We start from the raw sequence: 21,568 nt of genomic DNA, 5'->3' as shown, positions 1-21,568 counted from the left end.
GTCAGCACGCGATCTCCGCGCACAGAGCCACGAGGTGAAACCGCGCCGGTGGAGTCACCGCCGATGGGGCCTGCATACGCCGCAAACACGCGCGCGATGTGGCGTGCCATCATTTGGCTGTATGGCGGTGCACTAACTAAGGCACTTGCCGTTAGGGTACATTGCGGCCACAGCGTCCATCACACGACCGTGAACGCATCCGACCGACCTTAACACCGTTGAACGACCATCGAAACACCGAGTTAATGGTCCACTCAGAGGAAGTGGATCACAGTATGGTGCCCGAAGACGGCGACTGCCTTCCGACTTCACACGTCTGTCGTAAAGGAGTATCAGTGGGGCTACAGGCTTCGGATCCCGGGCGCTGGGAAAACTTCTTACTAAAGTCGGGCTCTAGACGTTCTGATCTACATTAGAGCTTGCCAACGTACTGAGGAAATACAGATCTGCTCTGTACACGTCTGTACTGCAGTTTAGTCTAGTCGGAACAGTCCCGAGGTCGCCTCTGCAGTCTACGTACCCACTTTGGGATCTTGGGCTGCGAAAGAGGCAGATGTATAGTGTAGGTAGGACATGGTCGTAAGTATGAAGATTGAGAGATATGCGATTCGCTTTTCCGTCAGGAAAATGTTTGACAGCACTTACTGACAGAATGTACTGACCCCATGTTGTGAAACGCAGAGGTTCAATTATTCATCGGCTTCGAGACTGGACACTTGAGAGACAAGAAGGTTCACCAAATCAGCGCAATCGAGCTCCCTAAGTAGAGTTGCGACAATGTCAGACCTAGCCCTACGTCCATGCCATCCGCACCGCGTTGCGGGCCGTCGCGCGCCTATGGACTCAAACTTGCTCATCTGGCGGCACCACATCTGCGCATCACGGTGCCTGGCGATCTTGGCCGACGTGGTTCTCAACCCTCTTAATGATGGTTCAGACCCAGAAAACACGATCTTAGACAGTCTGACAGCTGACGGTTGACATCTTCGTTTCCACTGCAAGAGCGGTCTCCCGCGTTTCCAAACCTTCCTTCCATCTGAAACGTTCATACAAGCTGTTCTGTCACGAGTTATATCGATCGACACGGACACAGACATGAACATGGATATGCCTTCGGCCACCTCCGCTGGTGCTCACGTACACCTCATGGCATCCATGCGTCCCGGGGCATCGACGTCAGCAACGGACATGTCGGGGATGGCATCGACCTTTTCAAGTAGTACCCACGTCACACTTTGGTTCACAGACTGGACGACGACGACAACGGCGACCTACGTGCTGACAATCTTCTTCCTCTTCTCTTTGGGCATCTTCAACCGATTTCTAAGTGCTCTCAAGAGTCAGTTGGAGAGAAAATGGAGGATGCAACGCGAGACCGAAAGCACATCACAATTCACGCCCAACACGGAGAAGCTGGTCAATCACAGTGTTCGTGGCCATGCACGGCAATGGAGTCGTGCGTTAAGACAACAGCCTCTCGAACTGGATGATAAGGATAGGGAAGAGATTGAGCCTTTAAGCCCAGTCGTACCACAACCAACTGCAGCCGAGGAGACCGGCATCGCACGGGGGTCGACTGCATCCCGCAAGAGTTTCTGGGCGGCGCAGGCACCCTGGAGTTTGAAGAGAGATGGCATAAGCGCTGCTTTGGAATTCAGTCGCGCATTGATTGGCTACGTATTGTATGTTCTCGAACGAGACCCTGGAGGCACAATGCTAACAGTGCACTAGAATGCTTGCTGTTATGACTTACAACATAGGCTTCCTATTTGCTGTCACGGGAAGCGTACTCCTTGGCGAGATGGTTTTCGGGCGATACACACGGGGCTCTGCAGGTCTAGCCGAGGACGGCTGCCATTCTTGAGTGGTACTTGAAGATATATACGAAGTGTGATGCGCGAAAAACAGTTCAGTGGCCTTTCGAACTTACGAAACCTAGTTCAAATGTAACCGCAGACCTACGTATCCAGCTTTCGTATCTGTAAAGACGACCCGAATCCATCATACTAGCAGCGTCGTCTATTCAACACGTTGAACACGAGATCTTCAACTTCAAATCTGGCATTCGAGATTCGCGATTCCGGTTCGTATTTTCGTGTTTGGTTTATCGGTGAAGTTGCTCATCCCAGCCCTTTGCCATCCTCTTTTCGGTCCTCCTTCCGGCGGCAGTCACACCGCATCTGGAGTGGGGCACTTTAGGCAACCATGCTGTCGTGTTTGACGCCGAACAAGAGACACTCACCAGAACTGCTGACGCGACAAACTTGCCCGACCAGAAGACCATGGAGGTATGTACAAAATTCCGACATTCCACTGCGTGTGCACGTGCCTTCGATGCGTCGCGAAGGCAGCCTCAAGGCCGCCGATGAGCAAAACCAACTATGTTAAGAGCGACCGACTTCTACACGGATTGCCAAACGATTGCTAACCGTATCGCACTCGCTGACTGATTCTCAGGCCCTGCGCTGTCCGTCTGCGCGTATAGCGTCGAAAGATACCATCGTCAATCCACTAGCTCCCCTTCCAGATGAGCTCATCCTGGAAATATGCGAGGTAAGTCATGCTCGGCGACATTAGTCGTTGCTTTCGATATAGTACTTACACTGCATCCTCGAGGCGTTCGTAGCGTTTGGTTTTACCGGGTGTGTTATAAGTACGGCCACACGATGAGCTTTCCCATACAAGCAGATGTGTTGCATACCTAGGTATACTAACTTCTTTTCCCACTCATATAGCGCGTTTTCCCGTGGGATGGATCTGAGCGATCGACTTGTGGTAGAGCTTCAGCAAGGTCTACTTTCGCCGCTCTTGCTAGGACCTGCAAGTACCTGTATCCTTTCGGTATGCGGTTCCTCTATGAGAGCTATCAGGTCTTCAATCCCGGAGAATCAAGCGGCTTCCTCCGCACATTACACGACCATCCTGAAATAGCGTCATACGTTCGCGAGCTATTGATCGGCGGATTCTGCGACGGGAATACCGCAAGCAAGGCGGAGATGACTGCACATATCCGGAAATTATCCCTTCCTTACGAAAGCACTTTGGTCGAGGCCGTTGCTCTTTATCCGGAAGAAGTAGAGCTAGCGCTTCTTGTCCTGGAGGCTCGCACCTCTCTCCAAGTCCTTTCCAGGCTGCATCACCGTTATAGTAGTCATGCTTACTGCTCTACTACTCCATTGTGGAGTCTGCGTAGGCATGGATTCCATTCAGTACCTGAAGACGATGCACATGCGTCTCATCGGGCCCTCTGGCTTACTCCTTTGCTTCATGCAGCCCAGCAGTATATAAGTGCACCAGCTGATGCATCAATTGGGTTCGCAAAACTCTGTTTTCTTTCACTCGACATGACAGGAATACCAATGGCTAAGATAGCCCCTGTATTACATCTACCATCGCTCAGGACCTTGGAGCTTCACGACATATCATACGGTGTCCCACCACTTGGCATCGACCATGGGTCTTGGGATGTACGTCCAAGGTCGTCGCAGGTGCAAAACATCTCCATCATCTCGCCGTCCGAACCGCCACTAAGTCACATAACACAGTTGTTACAATCATGTGCGACTGTGTCAAGCTTCCGATGTGATCGAGCCGATAAACCCGATGACAACATAGTGGATTGGCATTCCACACTCCTCAAAGCTGCAAGATCACATAGCGAAACCCTCAAAAAGCTCGAACTTCGGACCGACGACAATGGTGCAATGACCTGGACGGATGAATGGCCGCGAAATTATTTCTTATCTGAAATGGGAGAATTAGAAGAATTGGAATTGCACTACACTGCCGTTGTGGGCAAACAACGAGGAATCCATTACGATGAATTACCCGAGACGCCAGAACCTGCCCGATCGCTCCGTGATCTACTGCCGCCGAATCTAGTCGAGCTAAGACTGAAGTATGATAGATCCGCTATGAACGCCAATGTCGACTACACCGCTGAGCTACGGGAGCTTGTTCAAGACGATCTACACTTCCCCCGCAAGCTAAAAAGGGTGAGCGTACATTACGTTCATGACGGTGTGCAGTTCACATTCCCCTTTTCGCTCCACAGCCTTCAGGAATACTTCAAGGCACACGGTGTCGACTTTGACTATATTGTCAAGTGCGAGATAAACCATGAATGTAAGTGCTTCGTGTACCTGTCAGCTCGACACATTCTAATAGCGTTGTTGTAGATGAACTGGACTACTTAGTAGCGACTCTGGCTGCCATGGGCTACGAGGGCGCTTATATGTGTAAATGGTTTATAACGGATGACAACTTTTGGATGACATCCGAAGAGCTGTACGGCAGGGTAATGGAAGAGATCAGCAGCTCAGAAACGTCAAAAGGTGCATTAGTCTGAGGCGACGATAATGACTCGGCCACGACGGACTCAGAAAGCTTGGGTTTGATTAGGAAGCTGCGCCTATAAGCTGTAATCGATTGAACTGTCTCTAGGTCCCACACGCTTCATTTCCAGCTGTCTCCATCCCAAATCACCAAATGACTTCCTCCGATCGTTGGAGGGGCAATCATACTCATTTCGGTAAATTGTAACCGATTCCATAGTTCTGCCACGCTCCCAGCCTTCATTGGCATCCAGCCAAAGTAACGTTGCCGACCAACTCGCGGGTTTCGCGAGACATAGTCTTCTGGACGGTAGTCGGCATCCACAGCCTTGATGATGGAAGCGGTGGAGTCTGATAGAACTTCGTCATCGGCAAAAAGGAATATTCGGTGTAGGTTGTAGTCCGCATTCATTGGTTGTTCGCCCTCGCCCTTATTGTACAGCTCGCGAAGTTGATCCACATCGAGACCACCCAAAGCAGGGTCTGAGCGCGCATCGAGGCGAAAGAGCGTCCACAATTTTTGGAAGCCAGGATCGTCTTCTTCGGTTTCAGTCGCGTCTAAAGCCCCTTCGCGCGCATCGGTCTGCATCTTTTGGAGAAGTCGCTGCCATTGCTGGTCAGATGAAGGCCCGTAGCCCGTGCGGTAGATGGTAAAGCCCCAGTTCCTGTGGCGGACAAACTCATCGTCTTCATAGACGCAGAGGTTACTCATCCATTCTTTAACGGTGGTAGTCATTGGGGCGCAAAAGAAGATGTTTGGAAGGTGGAGAAATACGGATGGAGAGGTTGTGATGAGATGTAAATGCGATTGTTTCGAAATATAACAGCTTGATTGATGATTGATGTAACGATACGAGGTTTGAAGCGTTTATAGCTTTCACGTTACAAGAGTTTAGGCCTAGCTACCTAGGCAACCATCTGCGGGTGGGTCTGCGCACCGACAGTGCTGCCTTGTAACCTCCCTGGATAGGCAGGTAGATATGTTAAGTCCGCGGTTGAGGTCTGAAGGTAATATGAATTCCTGCATATTCCTACAGTATAATATTGGTTCATGCTATCCATGGATAGGTGTGTTGTTTGGCCCAATACTGGCTAGCAACATTGTACCACCCCACAAGTACCGAAGTTGGCGCATTTCCCAGCCACCATATGGACCCTATCAAAGACGCTCCAATACAACTCACACCCAAAAAAAACCAGTCACACGCGCACAAAATTTCATGCTGCGAACGCAAGGTCCTTGTCTCTTTTTTCTTTCGCACACTACGACCATTACCAGATCATAGCACCATTTCAAGACGGATGAAGAACATTCGCAAACAAATACGACAATAAATGCACCGCATTTCCTTCTCTCAAGATGCCTTCGCAACTCCCTCGCTCAAGGACCCAGATTGATTTCGTCCCGAAAGTGCGCCGACCACGCGAAAAAAGGTCACATGCGTTGCTACGAAAGAACAGCCTTGCTGCTGCTTGCAAGAGCACAATACCGATTGCACCGCCCAAAGAAGCGTCCAGTCATGGTTTTCAGTACTTTCCTCTATGGCTAGCTGCTAAGGCACTTTGGTTTGGGATGGACTGGTGCTTCAATCAGGCCTTTGACGTGTTGGAAGCTGTAGCGAGATCGGGAAGGAATAGGATTCAGAACTAAGGAATGGACTACCCAGCGAACACCAACTAGCAGAGAGAGATATTCCGACAGTAAGGAAAGAGATTTTGGAGATTATACAGTATTTTCGCTAAGCCTACCCAGCGACCGATATACGCCCAACTCCCCTGATCACATCAATATTACCATCGCCATCAACACACTTTACTTTCCACCACCGATCACGCCCACTGCCCTTCGCTGAGCCGTACCCCTACAGAAAGGCGTCTCATCTCGTATCGCCTGCGGCGGAATGCGATACATGACCAGATACTCGCCATAATGCAACCACTCTCCTGCCACCTCCTTGCCACCGGCGGCATCCTTCAGCAGATCCGCCGCACGAAACACTGGACCTCTAGCAAAGTGCGCGGGATCCACGGTAACAACCCAGGTGTCCTCGCCATAGCGCTCTCCGAAGTGCTTGGCGACGGCTTCCGCATGAGCTGAGTTGTCGTACACACTGATGAAGGGGGAAGAGATGTTGGTTTGTTGGTTCAGATGGGCGAGACCAAAACGGGATAGTGCGGATGTATAGTTGACGATGGTGGTTTGGTTCTTGGAACTGAAGCCGGTGGAGAAGGCGTAGCGGGTCTGTGAGCTAGTGCGATGGACGCGGTAGACTAATGTCGGTATGGCGGTTGGGGCGGGGGGTGGTGTCGGTGATGCATGGATCGGGTGGGGTTGTGTCAGAGTGTAAAGTGCTATATTCATATCAGTATGTTAATGCTGAGTGTATGCGAGTGTTCAGCGGTTTACCTGTCATGATGAAGTTATAACTGATGTGTCTTCAGAACAATGGGTTGTAGTGAGTATGAGATGTTGCTGACTGGATATACCGTCCACGTCAAACCCGCTTGTAGTGTCTTTGAGGTCTACTGAAAGTAAGTGACAAGCGACTCTAAAATTGGGGACTGTATGGTGGAAGCTGTAACGTTCAAAAAGAAGTCTTTTATGCCCCCATATGTCAGTCCAACGTACAGTCCCAAGAGACCGGTCAATGAGGCCGTTCAAACGGTACAAATGCATTTGAATCAGGAGTTCGTTGGTCATGTTGACTTTCCTTCCGCCGACGGGCATGTACATCGTTTCGTCTGTTCGAGTGTTGACTACCCGAGTGTCAACAAAGAGACAACGAGATCCCACGCTCGGTGCCGTCGGTAGGCCCAACCGGGTTGTGGGGACAGTCACATTTTGGTCCCGAGGTACCGTACCGTTGCTACCTCATTCGTTTGGTGACGGGTGTTAGGCCAGGTGCATGTGGAACAAATCGTCGGTATCATTGCTTCGAATGCCCTTTCTCCATCGCTATCCGTTTGATATGCAGATCGCGGTATCTTGCATGACCGCATAATGCGGATTGTACATCAGGCGCGTCGACGCGGAGGTCCTCTTAGCGAGGCACGTTCGGACCTCTGATATACTCCGATGCGGAGAACACCACCATGAATGATGGTTTGAGACCCTCGTGACAGTGGATATAAAGTGACGGGCTATTGACGGAAGGTGCATCAGAAAACACATGACGGCAGACACAACGGGCTTGGTGTTTGACAAGAATACTAGATTCGACATGGAGACATCATCTTTCCAAAAAATCTGGCAGGAAAAGACTGGACGAAAGATAGAAATTTTGAGACATGGCTTTTGCTGCCGCTGGAAGCGTCAAGGCACCGGGCCGATGTGTCGTTTCCTTGGAATCCACCATTGGGGTCGTACAGGCAAACGGGCATGCGCATGCGGTGGACCGTCAGGCATCGCATCCCATTTGCCGTATGCACCGTATTGTAGAAAGGGACGTGCAGTCCCTCCCGAGTACCGAATGCACATCGGGGATGGAAATTCACAGTGCCGCGTCCAGGAGCGCGGGAGGAAGGCGGCCTGCGTGAAGTAGTGACGACACCTGTCGATATTTTCTCACCGCTCCTTCTCCAGACGGCGCCGGGTTGAATCAAGCTGACCATAACGCGATTGATGTCCATGATGCAGGATGGGTGGAAAGAGAGAAGTGAAGGGTCCGCACACGTGGTTCGGCATCCGCCCCGCGCTGGCCTAGGCCATTTCGGGACAAGCGTCGCATTCCGAGGTCTCCAGAAGGCCGAAAAGTTGGTGGTGACAATCGCAAGCGCGCAGGCGGGCATCAACGTTACATCGCCATACAAACGGTATGTGAAGCTGCTCAAAACACTAACACTTCAATCTGACGTCCCGGTAGCTAATTTGACTCCGTGTCGCCGCGATACCCACGCCAAACGCCACACCAAACCCATCCAAAGCCACTCGCAAACGCACCGAGACCTCGCGTCGAAGCCACCAACTCTCTACATCACATACCCAACATGTCTTATTTCCGGATAACACTTATGCGTTCCGGCATCGGTATGCCGGAGAAGACGCAAGGAGTCCTCAAGGCGCTCGGTCTCCGCAAACGCATGACGACTGTCTACCACCCCGTTACACAATCTGTCGCTGGTCAGATCATGAGAATAAAGGAATTGGTCGATGTCAAGGAGGTCAAGAACCCGATGACTAAGGACCAAATGCGCGCTGCGAGGAGACCGGATCCGGGGTACTATGTCGAGCAGAGGGCGGGCGAGGCTATGGGGGCGTACGAATAAACGTGAAGAGATGGGAATGAGATGGGCTCTTCACATGTAAATTAAGGTACGAACATGTATGCATATCTGGCGTTCAGGACCATACGGCGTAGGAACGGACTGTGCTGCGCGATCAGTTAAGGCAATATGCTCACATGCTATGAGGATCATCTGCCTGCCCAGGTGGGCTCGGAGACCATCTGCTCAGTGTCGTCATTCTTCTCACATATGGGTAAATGTATATCACACATCCCCGGTTCATACTCCCGAGGTCCCCAACAGCTGAGTTCGAAATGTCTGGACACAAGGCTTAGACAGGTCCGATAGCGTGAACAAGTCAGCTAATTACAGCACCATGTTGCAGTTCAACTCGCTTCTAGGCACGCTTCAACCCCATATGAACTCTAACTGCTGACCATAGCGATCCAATGGCGTCCTTGGCGCCTAGCGACTGGGTTGCGGCTGATACATGGCAGCTGAAAACCTCTGCACTAGGTTGCATTGTGAACAACCGCATCTTTCGGCTTCATTGACCACCGCATAACTCGGGGAGACACCAAAAAACATATTCAGTTACGATACGTGGGGAGTATGATGAACATCAAACAAAGTTTCCGCCGCCACGGGAAGTCTGTCATATGGCCGGCGAGACGAGACGACCATGTCTCTGAGACCCCGATGCAGCAAGACAACGATCTCTTACCTAATACGATCCAGCAAGTAAGCAATCATTTTCTACTCTTCAGGGACAAACCAGCCGTTTCTTCCGTGTTGCAAATCAAATGGTAGCATCAACGAAAGGGAGTCCCGTAGTCGAGCATTGCTAACCTGCACAGAATGACGTGTCAACAAAGAAGAACGAGGAAGAGAGGCAGTCTTTCGAGGGAACCGATCGAAAACAGCATTCTGCAGGCCATGTACCGAATCGCTTTACCATCACCACCGACGGCATAAAGCTCGCAGCCAGCATTGCGTGTGCCAGTGTCGCTGAAGGAGTTACTGTGGCCAATTCAGGTTTTGCCACCCTGATGAGCACCTCTATGGAGATTTCTGGTGCAAGAGGAATGGTGTATAAAGAGCTGCAAGCGACCACTGATTTTCGACTGATCAAGGTCTTCCCGGACAATGGACACGGATTACAGTGCAAGATCGTTTACAGTTCGCTTCTTCATGCACCAAATTATATCGCAATTTCTTATGCATGGGGAGACGGCTTTGATAAGAAACACGTGACTTTGGAAGGCTTCATACGCGTTCTAGTCAACGCAAATCTTTACGATGCCCTAACAGCTGTCCGCGAACGAGACCACGCGATTCTTGTCTGGATAGACGGACTCTCGATCGACCAAGAGAACAAAGCGGAGCGTGCCAAGCAGGTTCGGTTGATGGATAAGATATATCGGCAGGCAACATGTGTTGCCATTTGGCTTGGACGCGAAGCGGATGACAGTGGGCGGGCAATACGATTATTAGAGGACTTGAGAGACAACGAAGCGACAGGTGAATGGATCAAACTTCTGGACCATGACGACTACAAGTCTTTGTTTTATCTCTTCAATAGGAACTATTGGAGTCGACTTTGGGTTGTACAGGAAGTATTTCATGCCCAGAGCAAGATAGTCTACTGCGGCTCTTCCAAACTGCCCTGGCACCTACACAAAAAGGCATCAGATGCTCTATGGCAGAACGAGAGTGGCCCTTATTTCTGGGCGGGTCCAAGTACCTTCCCAGAAGTTCAACATCTCATGGCGTTGGGCTCAAACTCTCTGCTGGAAGTCCTACGAGCTTGCCGGACGAAGCTCAGTGAAAATCCACGGGATAAAATATTCGGAGTGCTAGGTCTACTTCCCAACGATATACGCGAACGCATACATGTGAGCTACGAGACATCTGTCAAGTCTTTGTATCTCGAGGTCGCCGAACTCATTATCTCTTCCACGCGTCGCCTTGACATGATGCGCGAAGCGATTCACTTCCCAGTTCAAGTCAGCTTTACCGATCTGCCTACATGGTGTCCGAACTGGGCACATGTTCCTGGAAACTCGTCATTGTCTTTTGAGGACTTCTCAGCCGCAGGAGACAGCGACGCCGTATATGATTTCAAGGATGGGTTGCGAAAACTCGAGATTTGTGCCGTTGAATTGGGGGTTATCGATACGACTGGTGTGCCCGTAGCCACTGTGTGCTCATTGCAAGATTATCTCATGGCCTTTCTGAACTGGCGGGCGCGGCTGCTTTCCTCTTTCGACATCGCAGAAGACGAAGAAGCAAATCATCCGCGCGTAGATGACTTCTGCAAAACGCTTTCTTTGGGTCAGTTACCCAAAGAGAAAGAGCAGTGCTGGACGCGAGCATGTTACCAAGTCTTTTCTTCATTGATTCAAGAGCGATTTCCACGTCTCCCACTGGACCCCAACTTCCAAGCACAGAGTAATTCAGGCATCTTACAAAGGCACGAGCTTCGATCGTTTATACAAAAGCATTTTGGTGATAGGATGGTAAGTGAAGTCTTTCAGTCACATTGTCACCGCTCACATTGTCACCGCTAACACTATTTCTTAACCACAGATGGGTAGAACCTTTTGCATCACTAAAGACGGTTTAATGGGTATGGGTACGGGTTTCATGAGCCGCAAAAATATCGTTGTAGTGCCATTTGGTTGTTCGACACCTATCGTACTGTGCACGGCAGGCCAAAGCAATGAATACGGCTACGTTGGAGACGTTTATATGCATGGTTTTATGCACGGCGAAGCCCTCGCGAGCGACAAGCCAGTCAAAAAATACACGCTGCGCTGAATCCTCGACGGCTGCTCTACGCAACCACCACAGGCCCAATGCCAAAAAGATCCAACTCCCTATTCTGCACCCAGACACCCCTCGCAATATTCCTCCCAACCCACGGCTCAAGACTCCACCCCAACGCACCCACCATCCACAAAAAGCCCACCACACGCCAAAACACCCCATCCTTGAACCCCATCGCCTTCCCGAAGTCGATAAGATGATCCTCCACCATAATAATCACCGCCTGCAACAAAAAGCACCACAACGCGCCATCATCATCGAACTCGCAATTCACCAACATACTCGCGACCCCATGCACCAACCCCGAAATACCAAACGCAACGAAAAGCTGAACATACTTGGACGCAAAAGACCCCTTGCGCAAACCAAGCACATCCCTCGCTAGCCACACACTAAGAGGAGAGCAAATACGACGGCATTGCTGATGCCACACCACCGACCACGCGCTGCGTACACTGTACAAATCGCGGAACCTACCAAACATGGAGGGGCAGTCTCGCGGATTAGCGAGACCGGTAGCGACGGATACAATGCCGTAAGCGATGTTGTAGAACTCCATGGTAGTAAATGTGAGCATGATGTGAAGCCAAGTGTAGTAAAAGCGCGTAAGGAACGGCGAGTCAACCGGGAAGGGCTGATGTGGTTTCTGGGTGCGGATATCGATCCAGGAGCCGTGGGGGGATGCGGCGGAGTGGCAGACTATAATATCTTTTAGGACAAAGAAGATGAGTCCGCGAACGAGTTTTCGGGCGATGAATTTGCTGGGTTGGGTTAGACGAGGGGGATGAAATGGGTGTGGATGGGTAGACTTACAGACGAGGGTAATCGCCCGGTACTTCCATGCACACGTTCTTGACTTGATTACTCCAACCCGTGTAACGGTTTGACGTTGACATGCGAAGTGCCCACCATGCTCTGTTCCAGAAACTTCTCCCTGCACCGCCGGGTCTGTCTCTGTAATCCAGCTTTTTCGCATCGTCGTTCTTCTTGTCATTTCCTTCCTTTCCATATTGTATCTTGTACCACCCGTCTTTGTCCGGGCTCCCCAGTAAGACCCAGTCAATATAGGTGAATACACGAGCGCATACTCCACAGTTGATTGCTAGGTTGTAGCCCCAGCCTGCATCGCCCCATTCTCTGAAAAGAGATTGAGCGGCGAGTAAAAGAAGGAGAGGGAAAGTGATAGAGATGCGTAGGAGGCGGTGATCGGGTCCGGTGGCAAGGGTAAGGATGTTGAGTAGGTAGAGAAGGGGGACTTGTAATGTTATGATGATATCGGGCAGTTTGAAAGAAGACATTGCTATGGTACCGGCTCCGCAGTCCAGGAGATGGGATGACTGGAGTTACCGGGCATCGGTACATTGCGGCATACGACGGAATTTATATACAGTAGGCCATGATGCTTTGACCGGGCGTAAGATCTTAGTGTCCGTGGGTCAAGGAGGAATCCCTACATGCTGGCTTGGCCCAATGAGATGGGTTCGAGTACGTTAGCGCTAAGGTCCGTGATTTCCGGATATTGTCCCTGACTAGTGCAGAGAGATAGTGGTTAGACGGTCGCGAACTGTAATTTTTAATCGCAATGCGGTCTTGAGAATTGGTATCATTACAATGCTATAGTCGTGGTAATAGTCAATGCTGCAAATCGGTAGCCAGGTCGACACGCTGTGGCTTTCCAGATTCGACGTGTCCTCTCAGACGTCTACTAAATTTCCACGTCTTGAAAACTTGCTCCATCACCATCGTCTTCAGCTGAGGCCTGGCCTGGCTTTGGTCTCTGTGGTAAACTTGCTTCCAGAGACTTCTCGTCGTTTGGCTCAGGCTCAGAGTCGTCCTCCTCGCTGTCCTCTTGCTGTGGTTCCTTCCCATTTTGCGGCTTGAGATCCTCGGTTCGCGCCTTTTGCTCTTCTGTCTGCGTCTTTGGCTCCACTGAGTTTCGCTCGCTCTTCTCGCTAACGTCGTCTTTGGGTGGCGGAGGGGGTGGCGCTGCACCGTCGGTATCGCGGTCACGCCTCGGCTGCTCAGGTGTGGGTGGTGTCACCTCGGTGCGCGGGCTCATGATGGGACTTCTGGGTTGTTGCTGCTGCTGTTGTTGCTGAGGCTGCTGTTGTGATTGCTGGGCCGGTTGCTGGGAGCCTCCTGGACCGACGCTTCGTAACCTAGGATCCGCGTTCAGGTAGTAACCCCTCACACCGACGATTCTGCCCTCCCTCTCGCAGCCTATGACCCAATCTGGGACGACTACAGGTATGTTGTTCTCGACCGCCTTCTCCCACGCAGGCCCTCTGCCTTCGGTGCATACGAAGTGCGTGGTGTCGATGCGCACATTGTCCGCAATCTTGGCGCCGATTCTTTCCACAGACCGCTGCAGAGACTCCCGGAGAGCCGCAGGCATGTGGCCAGGCGTGATGGTTATACCAGACAAGTCCGTCATCTTGTGTGTTTGTACCAACAGCTTCTCGCTGCTGAAAGTGCCCGCGCTCGTTTTGAGGACCAAATGGAACTGATATTCCGTGTCGACTGCCAGACCACTCAGCTTGGTGCTGTGCACGTCGCTGGGCTTGGGTATCGTGCCTGCCTTGTTGCCATTGCGGTATAGTGTGAGGCTGCGTAGTTCGGCGGTTGCGATGTCGATAGGATCCCACTCGAGGACGACTGAGGTTTGCGTGGCATTGCGGCATTTGAGGACGGGGGCTGAGGGGGTGCGCTGACCAAAGGTGCGGAAGATCTCCGATTGGAGTTCATGGAAGGCTTTCTGGGCGTCGGCTTCGGCTTTGTAGTTTCTTCCAACATCGATATCCACCATGGAGCCCGACGAGATGTCCGGAGGTAGCAATATAGAAGGGAACTCAATCTACCTTTACGTCAGCCAGATGAAGAGCAAGGATGCGCCTGCGCTGCGATGAGCGCTGGGCGGCATTGAGGGGCTCACAAGACGCTTGTCTTCTGTCAGTAGCACTGCTACTCCAGCATCGACCTTTCCGACTGTGAGGGAGACGAGCATCTTGGGCGTGACTGTGTGAGGATGTCGGATTTGGGAGACGTGTATTGTTTGGTAGAGCTGAGCGGCCGCGTACCTGACCATCAATGGCGCGGCCCGAAGAATCGCCGTGGCAGGCGCTAGCCCCCATTGGCCCACGTCCCTCTATGTTTTTCCTGTCATCAACACCATGGCATAGAGCACTGTGTAGGTTACACGTCGCTAATTACGACAAGAGAGACATGGGACCCAGTTCGTAGAGCCGCATGCAGGAGTGTAACTCGTTCTTCGACTCGGTGGATACGGTGTATACGCCAGAGTAAGCACATGCAATGGACCTCGAGCACGGAATCCTTCGTTTGAACTTGGGCGGGTTCCCATCTCACGTATTTATATCTCTTCTTCCAATGCACAGAACCGGCGACTTCAAGATCTCAACCAACCTGCAGCCTGCCATTTTTTGCATGGACCTCGTACAGTGTCTAGCTGCAAAGTTTTGACCTTTCCGTCTCTGCGCTCCAGAGACATGTGAAAGAGATCGTCCGTGCATCGCAATTCATGACTGGTGTTTGTATGTGCAGAGGTGAAAGTGAGCTACATTGTCACATCTACGACTGTGCCGGATGGTATGAGCCCTGCTCAATTGGGGACATCTGATCGATTCCGGTCAAAGTTCATGTAGGGCGGCCAGACCTGCCACACCGACTTGCCAGCCACCCTTGCGAGAGTCGTAAGACGCTGTATCGTGTTCCTGAATTCCTCGGCTCGTGGGCATTCGTTTCATAATATTAAACTTAAATCTTTTCTCACAGAAGACATGCAGCTGATGACGTCATTCATTACCATTGACCTCCCGCACATGAGTAGCGATACAGTTGGAAATATCTTCGGCTACCCGTCGGACGTCGGTGATGCATCACGTGAATTGGCGTCTGGCGCGCAGGCTCGGAAACGCGACTATATGCATCCCAACTCTTGTACACAACTGTGCTGCATGCCGCGGAAGCAGGGACGACACCACGTTCCAAAGTCGATACGTGTGGCATGCGAATCCCCATGCCGGGATCCGCTGTCAGCACTCCACACCCCAGAAGGGCCTTCCGAAGCTGGCCAGGTCCGATCGGCGATGGCACGGTGGGGAGTGCCGGAGGCTAACGTCTTTATCGTGGTTGCTTGTTCAAGGTTGGCGTCGCCCCCAGTAAGCGCGTTCAACACTTTGGCGCAGAGATTTTGAAAGCGGCTCAACAGACGGGCGACACGTGTAGCCGACGCTGCTGCAGCGGCGGGCATGGGCATTTCCAAGCGTCTGGCCAGCCTTTTTGCGGCTCGCTGGACATGGGATTGAAACCTGGCGGAGGAGGGCGTTAGGCTAGAGTGGGCTTAGGTCAGCCGTTCGCGATAAGTCCCGCGCTGCACGGTTGCCGTCCTATGATGCATCGCGAGTTCCTGCGTCGAAAGTCGGTGGTAGCCACCACCAAGACACGCGCCTTGACAAAATCCCGTCTGCCTTCTGTCTCTTCCTCTATGCACATCACCTCCAAACATTGGACTCCCTCGCCATCAGCGTCTCTCTTATACATTACCCCACCTACTTCTTCTCCACTATCTTGATCGTCTGAGTTACCCCATTGTTTGCTCCATACTACCTGCAGGAAATAATTCCCTCGACGCCGCTGCACGCGCCAACGCCCAAACCTCACTCGCTGTCTGTCCTCAGCACCCCTCCCACACCTCTCCGGCACACACTGTCACCATGGTTCTCATTGAGAATCAAGAGTACCTCTGCGAAGAGGAGAAGCGTCTGAAACAGGACCGAGAACGCACCGCCTACTGGAAGCGATGGGGCCCCTACGTTGCCGAGAGGCAGTGGGCAACTGGTCAGTCTCCCTCCACCTGAATCTGTTACAATCAATCTAATAAGTGTCCAGTCCGCGAAGACTACTCGTAAGTACCCTTGCTGTCAACGCCATGGCATGCTACTAACAAACCTCTGCAGCCCTGATGGAGACGCCTGGAGCCGTGAGTACTCACTTCTGGTGCCATCCACTTTCTCTAATGCCTCATAGATTTCACGCACGACATGGCGCGGTCGCGCGCCTTTCGCTGGGGCGAGGACGGTATTGCTGGTGTGTCCGATTCACACGGCTTCCAGAACATTGCCTTCGCTTTCTGGAACGAGAAGGAGTATGTGTGCGCCAGTGCCACTCTTGCGATACACGCTGACATTCTTGCAGCGACTTTCTAAAGGAGCGCCTTTTCGGTTTGTCCAACCCACAGGGTAACCATGGCGAGTCGCTGAAGGAGTGCCATTTCCACCTGGACAATACGCCAACTGTATGTTGGCTTTGATCGCTATGCAGATACCGCTAATTCAACGACAGCACTCGTACATGAAATTCCTGTACAAACTTCCTCAGCGGAAATTCCCATACGAAGAACTCATCGAGACGAACGCGAAGCGAACGCGGTTGGACAAGGAGTACAACCTCGTTGACACAGGCATCTTCGACGATGACCGGTATTGGGACATTTTCATCGAGACTGCGAAGGAAGCGGACGATCCAGAGGAGATGTGCTTCCGAGTGACAGCTTACAACCGTGGCCCAGAACCGGCGCCGCTGCACATTGTACCTCACTGTTGGTTCAGGAATACCTGGGCATGGGGTCACGAGGACCCGAGTCTGAAGCCCTCAATCACCAAGATTGGCCCAACAACAGCGCAGTCGAAACACCACAAGCTGGGTGACCGCTACTTCCAGCTCTCCCCGTCCCCTGGCACCGGCCCAAGCGGCGAAGACGTACAGCCCGAGCTTCTCTTCACCGACAACGACACCAACTACAAGGGGCTATGGAACGTGGAGAACAAGGTTCCATATGTCAAGGACGCTATCCATCGCCGCATCGTGGACGAGCAGAAGGATGCTGTCAACCCTGAGAACACTGGTACCAAGTGCGGTGCTTGGTACGCTTTCGACGAAGGCGATGGTGTTCCACCTGGCGAGTGCGCTGTAGTCCGCTTCAGGCTCTCACGGAGGAACGACGGGTTCCTTGACGAGGAGATGTTTGACGACATTATAGAACAGCGTCGCGCTGAAGCCGACGAATTCTACTACAGAATCAGCCCTCTCCCAATCGCTGACGATTTGCGCAACATTCAGCGTCAGGCATTCTCCGGTATGATGTGGTGCAAGCAATACTACCACTTCATCTGGGACCAGTGGGCTAACGGCGACCCTGGCATGCCTCCTCCACCACCCGGTCGCAAGGCTATACGCAACAAGGAGTGGAAGCACATGTACCTGGACGATATTTTGTCTATGCCCGACTCTTGGGAATACCCCTTCTTCGCTGCATGGGACAGTGCTTTCCACTGTATTACCCTTGCCATGATCGACCCCGACTTCGCCAAGAAGCAGCTCGACCTCTTCACACGTGAGTGGTACATGCACCCGAACGGGCAGCTACCGGCATACGAATGGAACTTTGGCGACGTGAACCCCCCGGTACACGCCTGGTCACTATTCCGAGTCTTCAAGATTGAGCGCAAGATGTACGGACGCGAAGACTTTGATTGCCTCGAGCGCGTATTCCAGAAGCTGTTGCTGAACTTTACGTGGTGGGTCAACCGGAAAGACGCTGACGGAAAGAACATCTTCGAAGGTGGTTTCCTGGGTCTCGACAACATTGGTCTCTTCAACCGTTCAGACCCGCTGCCGACCGGCGGTACCCTGGAGCAGGCCGACAGTACTGGCTGGATGGGCTTCTACTGCCTGAACATGCTGAACATCTGCCTTGAGCTTGCCAAGCGACGACGCATCTACGAAGACATGGCCTCCAAGTTCTTCGAGCACTTTTTGATGATCAGCGACGCTATGCAATTCCGCAGCGACGGCGAGTCGAAGCCGCTGTGGAACGAGGAGGACGGGTTCTACTATGATGCCATTTCTTGGGGTGGTCCATGGTGCCATCAGATGCCCGTCCGTTCTCTGGTCGGTCTTATTCCTCTGTACTCGACCATGACGCTAGAGCCGGAGGTTATCAACCGCCTACCCAGCTTCAAGAAGCGAGTGGAGTGGTTCATTGCTCACCGTCCCGAGACTTCGAAGCGCAATATCCACACGCTCTCCAAGCGTGGTCAGGGCAACCGCTTGCTTCTGTCACTTGTCAACGAAGACCGACTGAAGCGAATAATGAAGAGAATGTTGGACGAGGATGAGTTCTTTGCCGACCACGGTATTCGATCGCTTTCAAAATACCACAAGGACCATCCCTATAGCATGGACGTCAATGGCCAGAAGTACGAGGTAGCTTACCTTCCCGGTGACTCGGACAGCGGTCTCTTTGGCGGCAACAGCAACTGGCGAGGTCCCATCTGGTTAGCCGTCAACTTCCTACTCATCGAATCTTGTCAGAGGTTCCATCTCTACTACGGCAACGATCTGAAGGTTGAGTGCCCTACGGGTTCGGGTGACTATATGCATCTCGGCCACGTTGCAGAGGAGATTCAACATCGTCTTCAGCATTTGTTTGCTCGCGGAGATGACGGTAGAAGGGCCATCAACGACGGCAACCAAATGCTCGACTTTGACCCGAACTGGAAAGATTACATGTGGTACCACGAGTTCTTCGACGGTGATACCGGCCGTGGCTTGGGAGCGACGCATCAGTGCGGCTGGACCGGTCTGATTGCGAAGATGATTCACGATACTGGGTAAGTTCAACGACATTATGTATAGGACCTTCACTAACGACGTGCAGCATGACCTGCCGTCTGCCACAAACGCCGCGCACACCTACGGGCGCTGCCGACCATTACTTCGACGATGTGTTCACCACGACAGGCAAACCAGCGAAGCGCCAGACACTCCGTCGGTCCTCTACTAGCCGTAGCATAGGCTTCCGAAGTGACTGGGGTGAGACCTCAACCAACGGCGAAGAGGAGGACGCTACAAGCCCGATCAAACGCAAGAACTCGGTCGGTGTACTGGACCAAGCCGCCCTTGACCAGAAATCGGCAATGGAGGATCGTCTCCACCATTACGTAGCTGGTCAACTTCAGCGCATCAAGACCGGCATGCAGGACTACGAACCGGACGAGTTTGAAACCATGACGGACGGTGGCTCCGACTCGAGGCCGCAGACGCAGAACGGTCGTCGCAACGGACGTGGTCGTGACAAAGGCGACTATTTTGAGCAAGACCCGTACTTCAGCAAGTGAGGTCTGACAGGATGTGTGGGTATGGAGCGGTAATCATCAGCGGTGGAAGTTGTCAGCGTATATCCTAGACCTAGAATAGACCTAGAGTAGACCTCCCAAAAACATTACGATATCTTCTTTTACACTCCAGCTTACCTCCATTGGTATGTCTTGGTGACGCGCTCATGAAAGTCATTGCGATAACGTCCAGTTGGCGCATAGAAGAGACATATTCCAATACGATGCTAGTGAGAATTCGTCTCGCATCTTTTCCACATGTCTTGAGGCGGTCAGTTGGAAAAAGTAGACATGGGAGTTAATGGTGGGCCAATTGGGTGGGCGCGACATCTGGACCAAGTTGTTAGCGCGGCGATCGAGGCCGGTGGTTGTGGCGGTCGCGATTGTTGATTGTGGGGTCTTGTCCAAACACCCCTCCCCCAAGCCAACCCATCCAACGTCATTGACTCTCTACCCTTCTCTACTACCCTCTTCTTGTCGCTCGCTTAAGCTTTATTGCCTCCTTACCTTCTTGTTGCTACCAGGTTTGTCGCAGCCCCTTACCTTGTATTGTTTGCTTTGGCTAACCCTCGGAATGCGCGACAGCAGATAGCACACACGCACGCGCGCACGCAGTACCGGTCCATACGAAATCACGAATCGAGAGTAGATATGTCGGGATTCATAAGTACAATGTTGGTCTCCCTTTCCGCTCTTCTACTGCAGCATGTTCGGCCCACGAGACGAAATCGCGTCCTTGATCGCTAGTCTGTCGTACCTGAGCCTGGCGCTGGAGACGCGCAGATACACGGATGAATAGCGATAAGACGGGATATCACGGGTCATGCGATAGCATCGGGATATGCCAGGTGGAACGAAACATCAGAGTCCATGGCAGAAGGGAGATTCATACCACGAACACAGGCTGACTTTTGCGCCAGCAACCCGCGAACTCGCGCACCGTTCAAGCCGTCGAAAAATCGAGGTACCAGCAGCTGGCAGCTGAAGCAGTATGCCGAGGCCACACTCGGTAGCGGCAGTCTAAGGAAGGCTGTCAAGCTACCCGAAGGCGAGGACAAGGACGAGTGGCTGGCCGTCAACGGTAGGAGGCTATCTCTCTCGAGTTGAGGAGCCGGGCTGATTCGCGACCGCAGTCGTCGACTTCTACAACCAGATCAACCTGCTCTATGGCTCCATCACAGAGTTCTGCTCGCCACAAAGCTGTCCTGAGATGAAAGCGACCGACGAGTGAGTATAAACCAAGTACTCACATGCGCAATGCTGACTATCGATAGGTTCGAGTACCTCTGGCAAGATTCCGAGAACTACAAGAAGCCTACCAAGATGCCCGCACCCGAATACATCGAACACCTCATGGCATGGATACAGTCCAATGTCGACAACGAGTCCATGTTCCCCTCGCGCATCGGCGTTCCCTTCCCCAAGACATTTCCGGCGCTCATCAGGAACATGTTCAAGCGTCTATACCGCGTCTATGCGCATATCTACTGCCACCACTACCCCGTCATTATCGAGTTGGGCCTGGAGCCTCATCTCAACACCAGCTTCAAGCACTATGTGCTATTTATAGACGAGCATGGGCTGGCAAGTGGGAGCAAGGACTTCTGGGGACCGTTGGGTGATTTGGTGGAGAGTATGTTGAGAAGTGACTGAGCGCATCCTTGCGCTTGATTCGAGGATGAGAGACGGGGAACAGACACGAGACTCCACGCGTAACGAGCATATTTTGACGGCGTTGAGGAGCATGTGCATAATTTGCACAACTAGGGATGTATTACGAGCATATACGCTTGATAACGGTGTATTAGTAGCGGTGAATTAGCATAATGATCTCAAAATCCACCGCGCCCATGTCCACGGCAGTCACCGTGAATCCTGCCCAAGGTGGAAGAGCTGCCCAGGCGGCAACTCGTATCCAAGTTCCAGAGCGTTTGCTGTCTCAGCAGAGTGGACTTTGGAGACCTGAGCGAACGCCGGGTGGGGCAG

At 52.3% G+C, this 21,568-nt stretch overlaps 8 protein-coding genes across 8 annotated transcripts; 5 read left to right on the top strand and 3 right to left on the bottom strand.

Annotated features, from left to right (window-relative positions):
- Positions 1 to 1,155: 1,155 nt before the first annotated feature.
- On the top strand, positions 1,156 to 1,864 carry J4E93_009404 (uncharacterized protein; the record flags this gene model as incomplete). The annotated part of the gene is made up of 2 exons (XM_049347297.1): positions 1,156 to 1,682; positions 1,732 to 1,864. 2 exons carry the CDS (start codon positions 1,156 to 1,158, stop codon positions 1,862 to 1,864), a joined length of 660 nt encoding a protein of 219 aa, XP_049195565.1.
- Positions 1,865 to 3,749: 1,885 nt separating this feature from the next.
- J4E93_009403 (uncharacterized protein) lies at positions 3,750 to 4,348 on the top strand (the record flags this gene model as incomplete). Its single annotated transcript, XM_049347296.1, has 2 exons — positions 3,750 to 4,125; positions 4,179 to 4,348. 2 exons carry the CDS (start codon positions 3,750 to 3,752, stop codon positions 4,346 to 4,348), a joined length of 546 nt encoding a protein of 181 aa, XP_049195564.1.
- Positions 4,349 to 4,455: 107 nt separating this feature from the next.
- Positions 4,456 to 5,070, bottom strand: J4E93_009402 (uncharacterized protein; the record flags this gene model as incomplete). Its single annotated transcript, XM_049347295.1, has 1 exon — positions 4,456 to 5,070. The coding sequence occupies one exon, from the start codon at positions 5,068 to 5,070 to the stop codon at positions 4,456 to 4,458; it is 615 nt and encodes a 204-aa protein (XP_049195563.1).
- Positions 5,071 to 6,147: 1,077 nt separating this feature from the next.
- J4E93_009401 (uncharacterized protein) lies at positions 6,148 to 6,748 on the bottom strand (the record flags this gene model as incomplete). Its single annotated transcript, XM_049347294.1, has 2 exons — positions 6,148 to 6,686; positions 6,742 to 6,748. The coding sequence occupies 2 exons, from the start codon at positions 6,746 to 6,748 to the stop codon at positions 6,148 to 6,150; spliced, it is 546 nt and encodes a 181-aa protein (XP_049195562.1).
- Positions 6,749 to 8,321: 1,573 nt separating this feature from the next.
- On the top strand, positions 8,322 to 8,600 carry J4E93_009400 (uncharacterized protein; the record flags this gene model as incomplete). Its single annotated transcript, XM_049347293.1, has 1 exon — positions 8,322 to 8,600. The coding sequence occupies one exon, from the start codon at positions 8,322 to 8,324 to the stop codon at positions 8,598 to 8,600; it is 279 nt and encodes a 92-aa protein (XP_049195561.1).
- Positions 8,601 to 13,092: 4,492 nt separating this feature from the next.
- On the bottom strand, positions 13,093 to 14,391 carry J4E93_009399 (uncharacterized protein; the record flags this gene model as incomplete). The annotated part of the gene is made up of 2 exons (XM_049347292.1): positions 13,093 to 14,241; positions 14,320 to 14,391. 2 exons carry the CDS (start codon positions 14,389 to 14,391, stop codon positions 13,093 to 13,095), a joined length of 1,221 nt encoding a protein of 406 aa, XP_049195560.1.
- Positions 14,392 to 16,120: 1,729 nt separating this feature from the next.
- On the top strand, positions 16,121 to 19,585 carry J4E93_009398 (uncharacterized protein; the record flags this gene model as incomplete). Its single annotated transcript, XM_049347291.1, has 7 exons — positions 16,121 to 16,244; positions 16,296 to 16,311; positions 16,364 to 16,386; positions 16,434 to 16,551; positions 16,602 to 16,701; positions 16,749 to 19,078; positions 19,126 to 19,585. The coding sequence occupies 7 exons, from the start codon at positions 16,121 to 16,123 to the stop codon at positions 19,583 to 19,585; spliced, it is 3,171 nt and encodes a 1,056-aa protein (XP_049195559.1).
- A 648-nt stretch (positions 19,586 to 20,233) lies between these two features.
- MOB11 (Maintenance of ploidy protein mob1) lies at positions 20,234 to 21,235 on the top strand (the record flags this gene model as incomplete). Its single annotated transcript, XM_049347290.1, has 4 exons — positions 20,234 to 20,256; positions 20,503 to 20,663; positions 20,716 to 20,809; positions 20,857 to 21,235. 4 exons carry the CDS (start codon positions 20,234 to 20,236, stop codon positions 21,233 to 21,235), a joined length of 657 nt encoding a protein of 218 aa, XP_049195558.1.
- Positions 21,236 to 21,568: the final 333 nt, after the last annotated feature.

This window comes from Alternaria ventricosa (assembly GCF_023758065.1).
Source record: "Alternaria ventricosa strain BMP 2768 chromosome Unknown scaffold_21, whole genome shotgun sequence".
Lineage (NCBI taxonomy): Eukaryota > Fungi > Ascomycota > Dothideomycetes > Pleosporales > Pleosporaceae > Alternaria > Alternaria ventricosa.
This window is presented reverse-complemented; position numbering and strand designations above follow the sequence as displayed.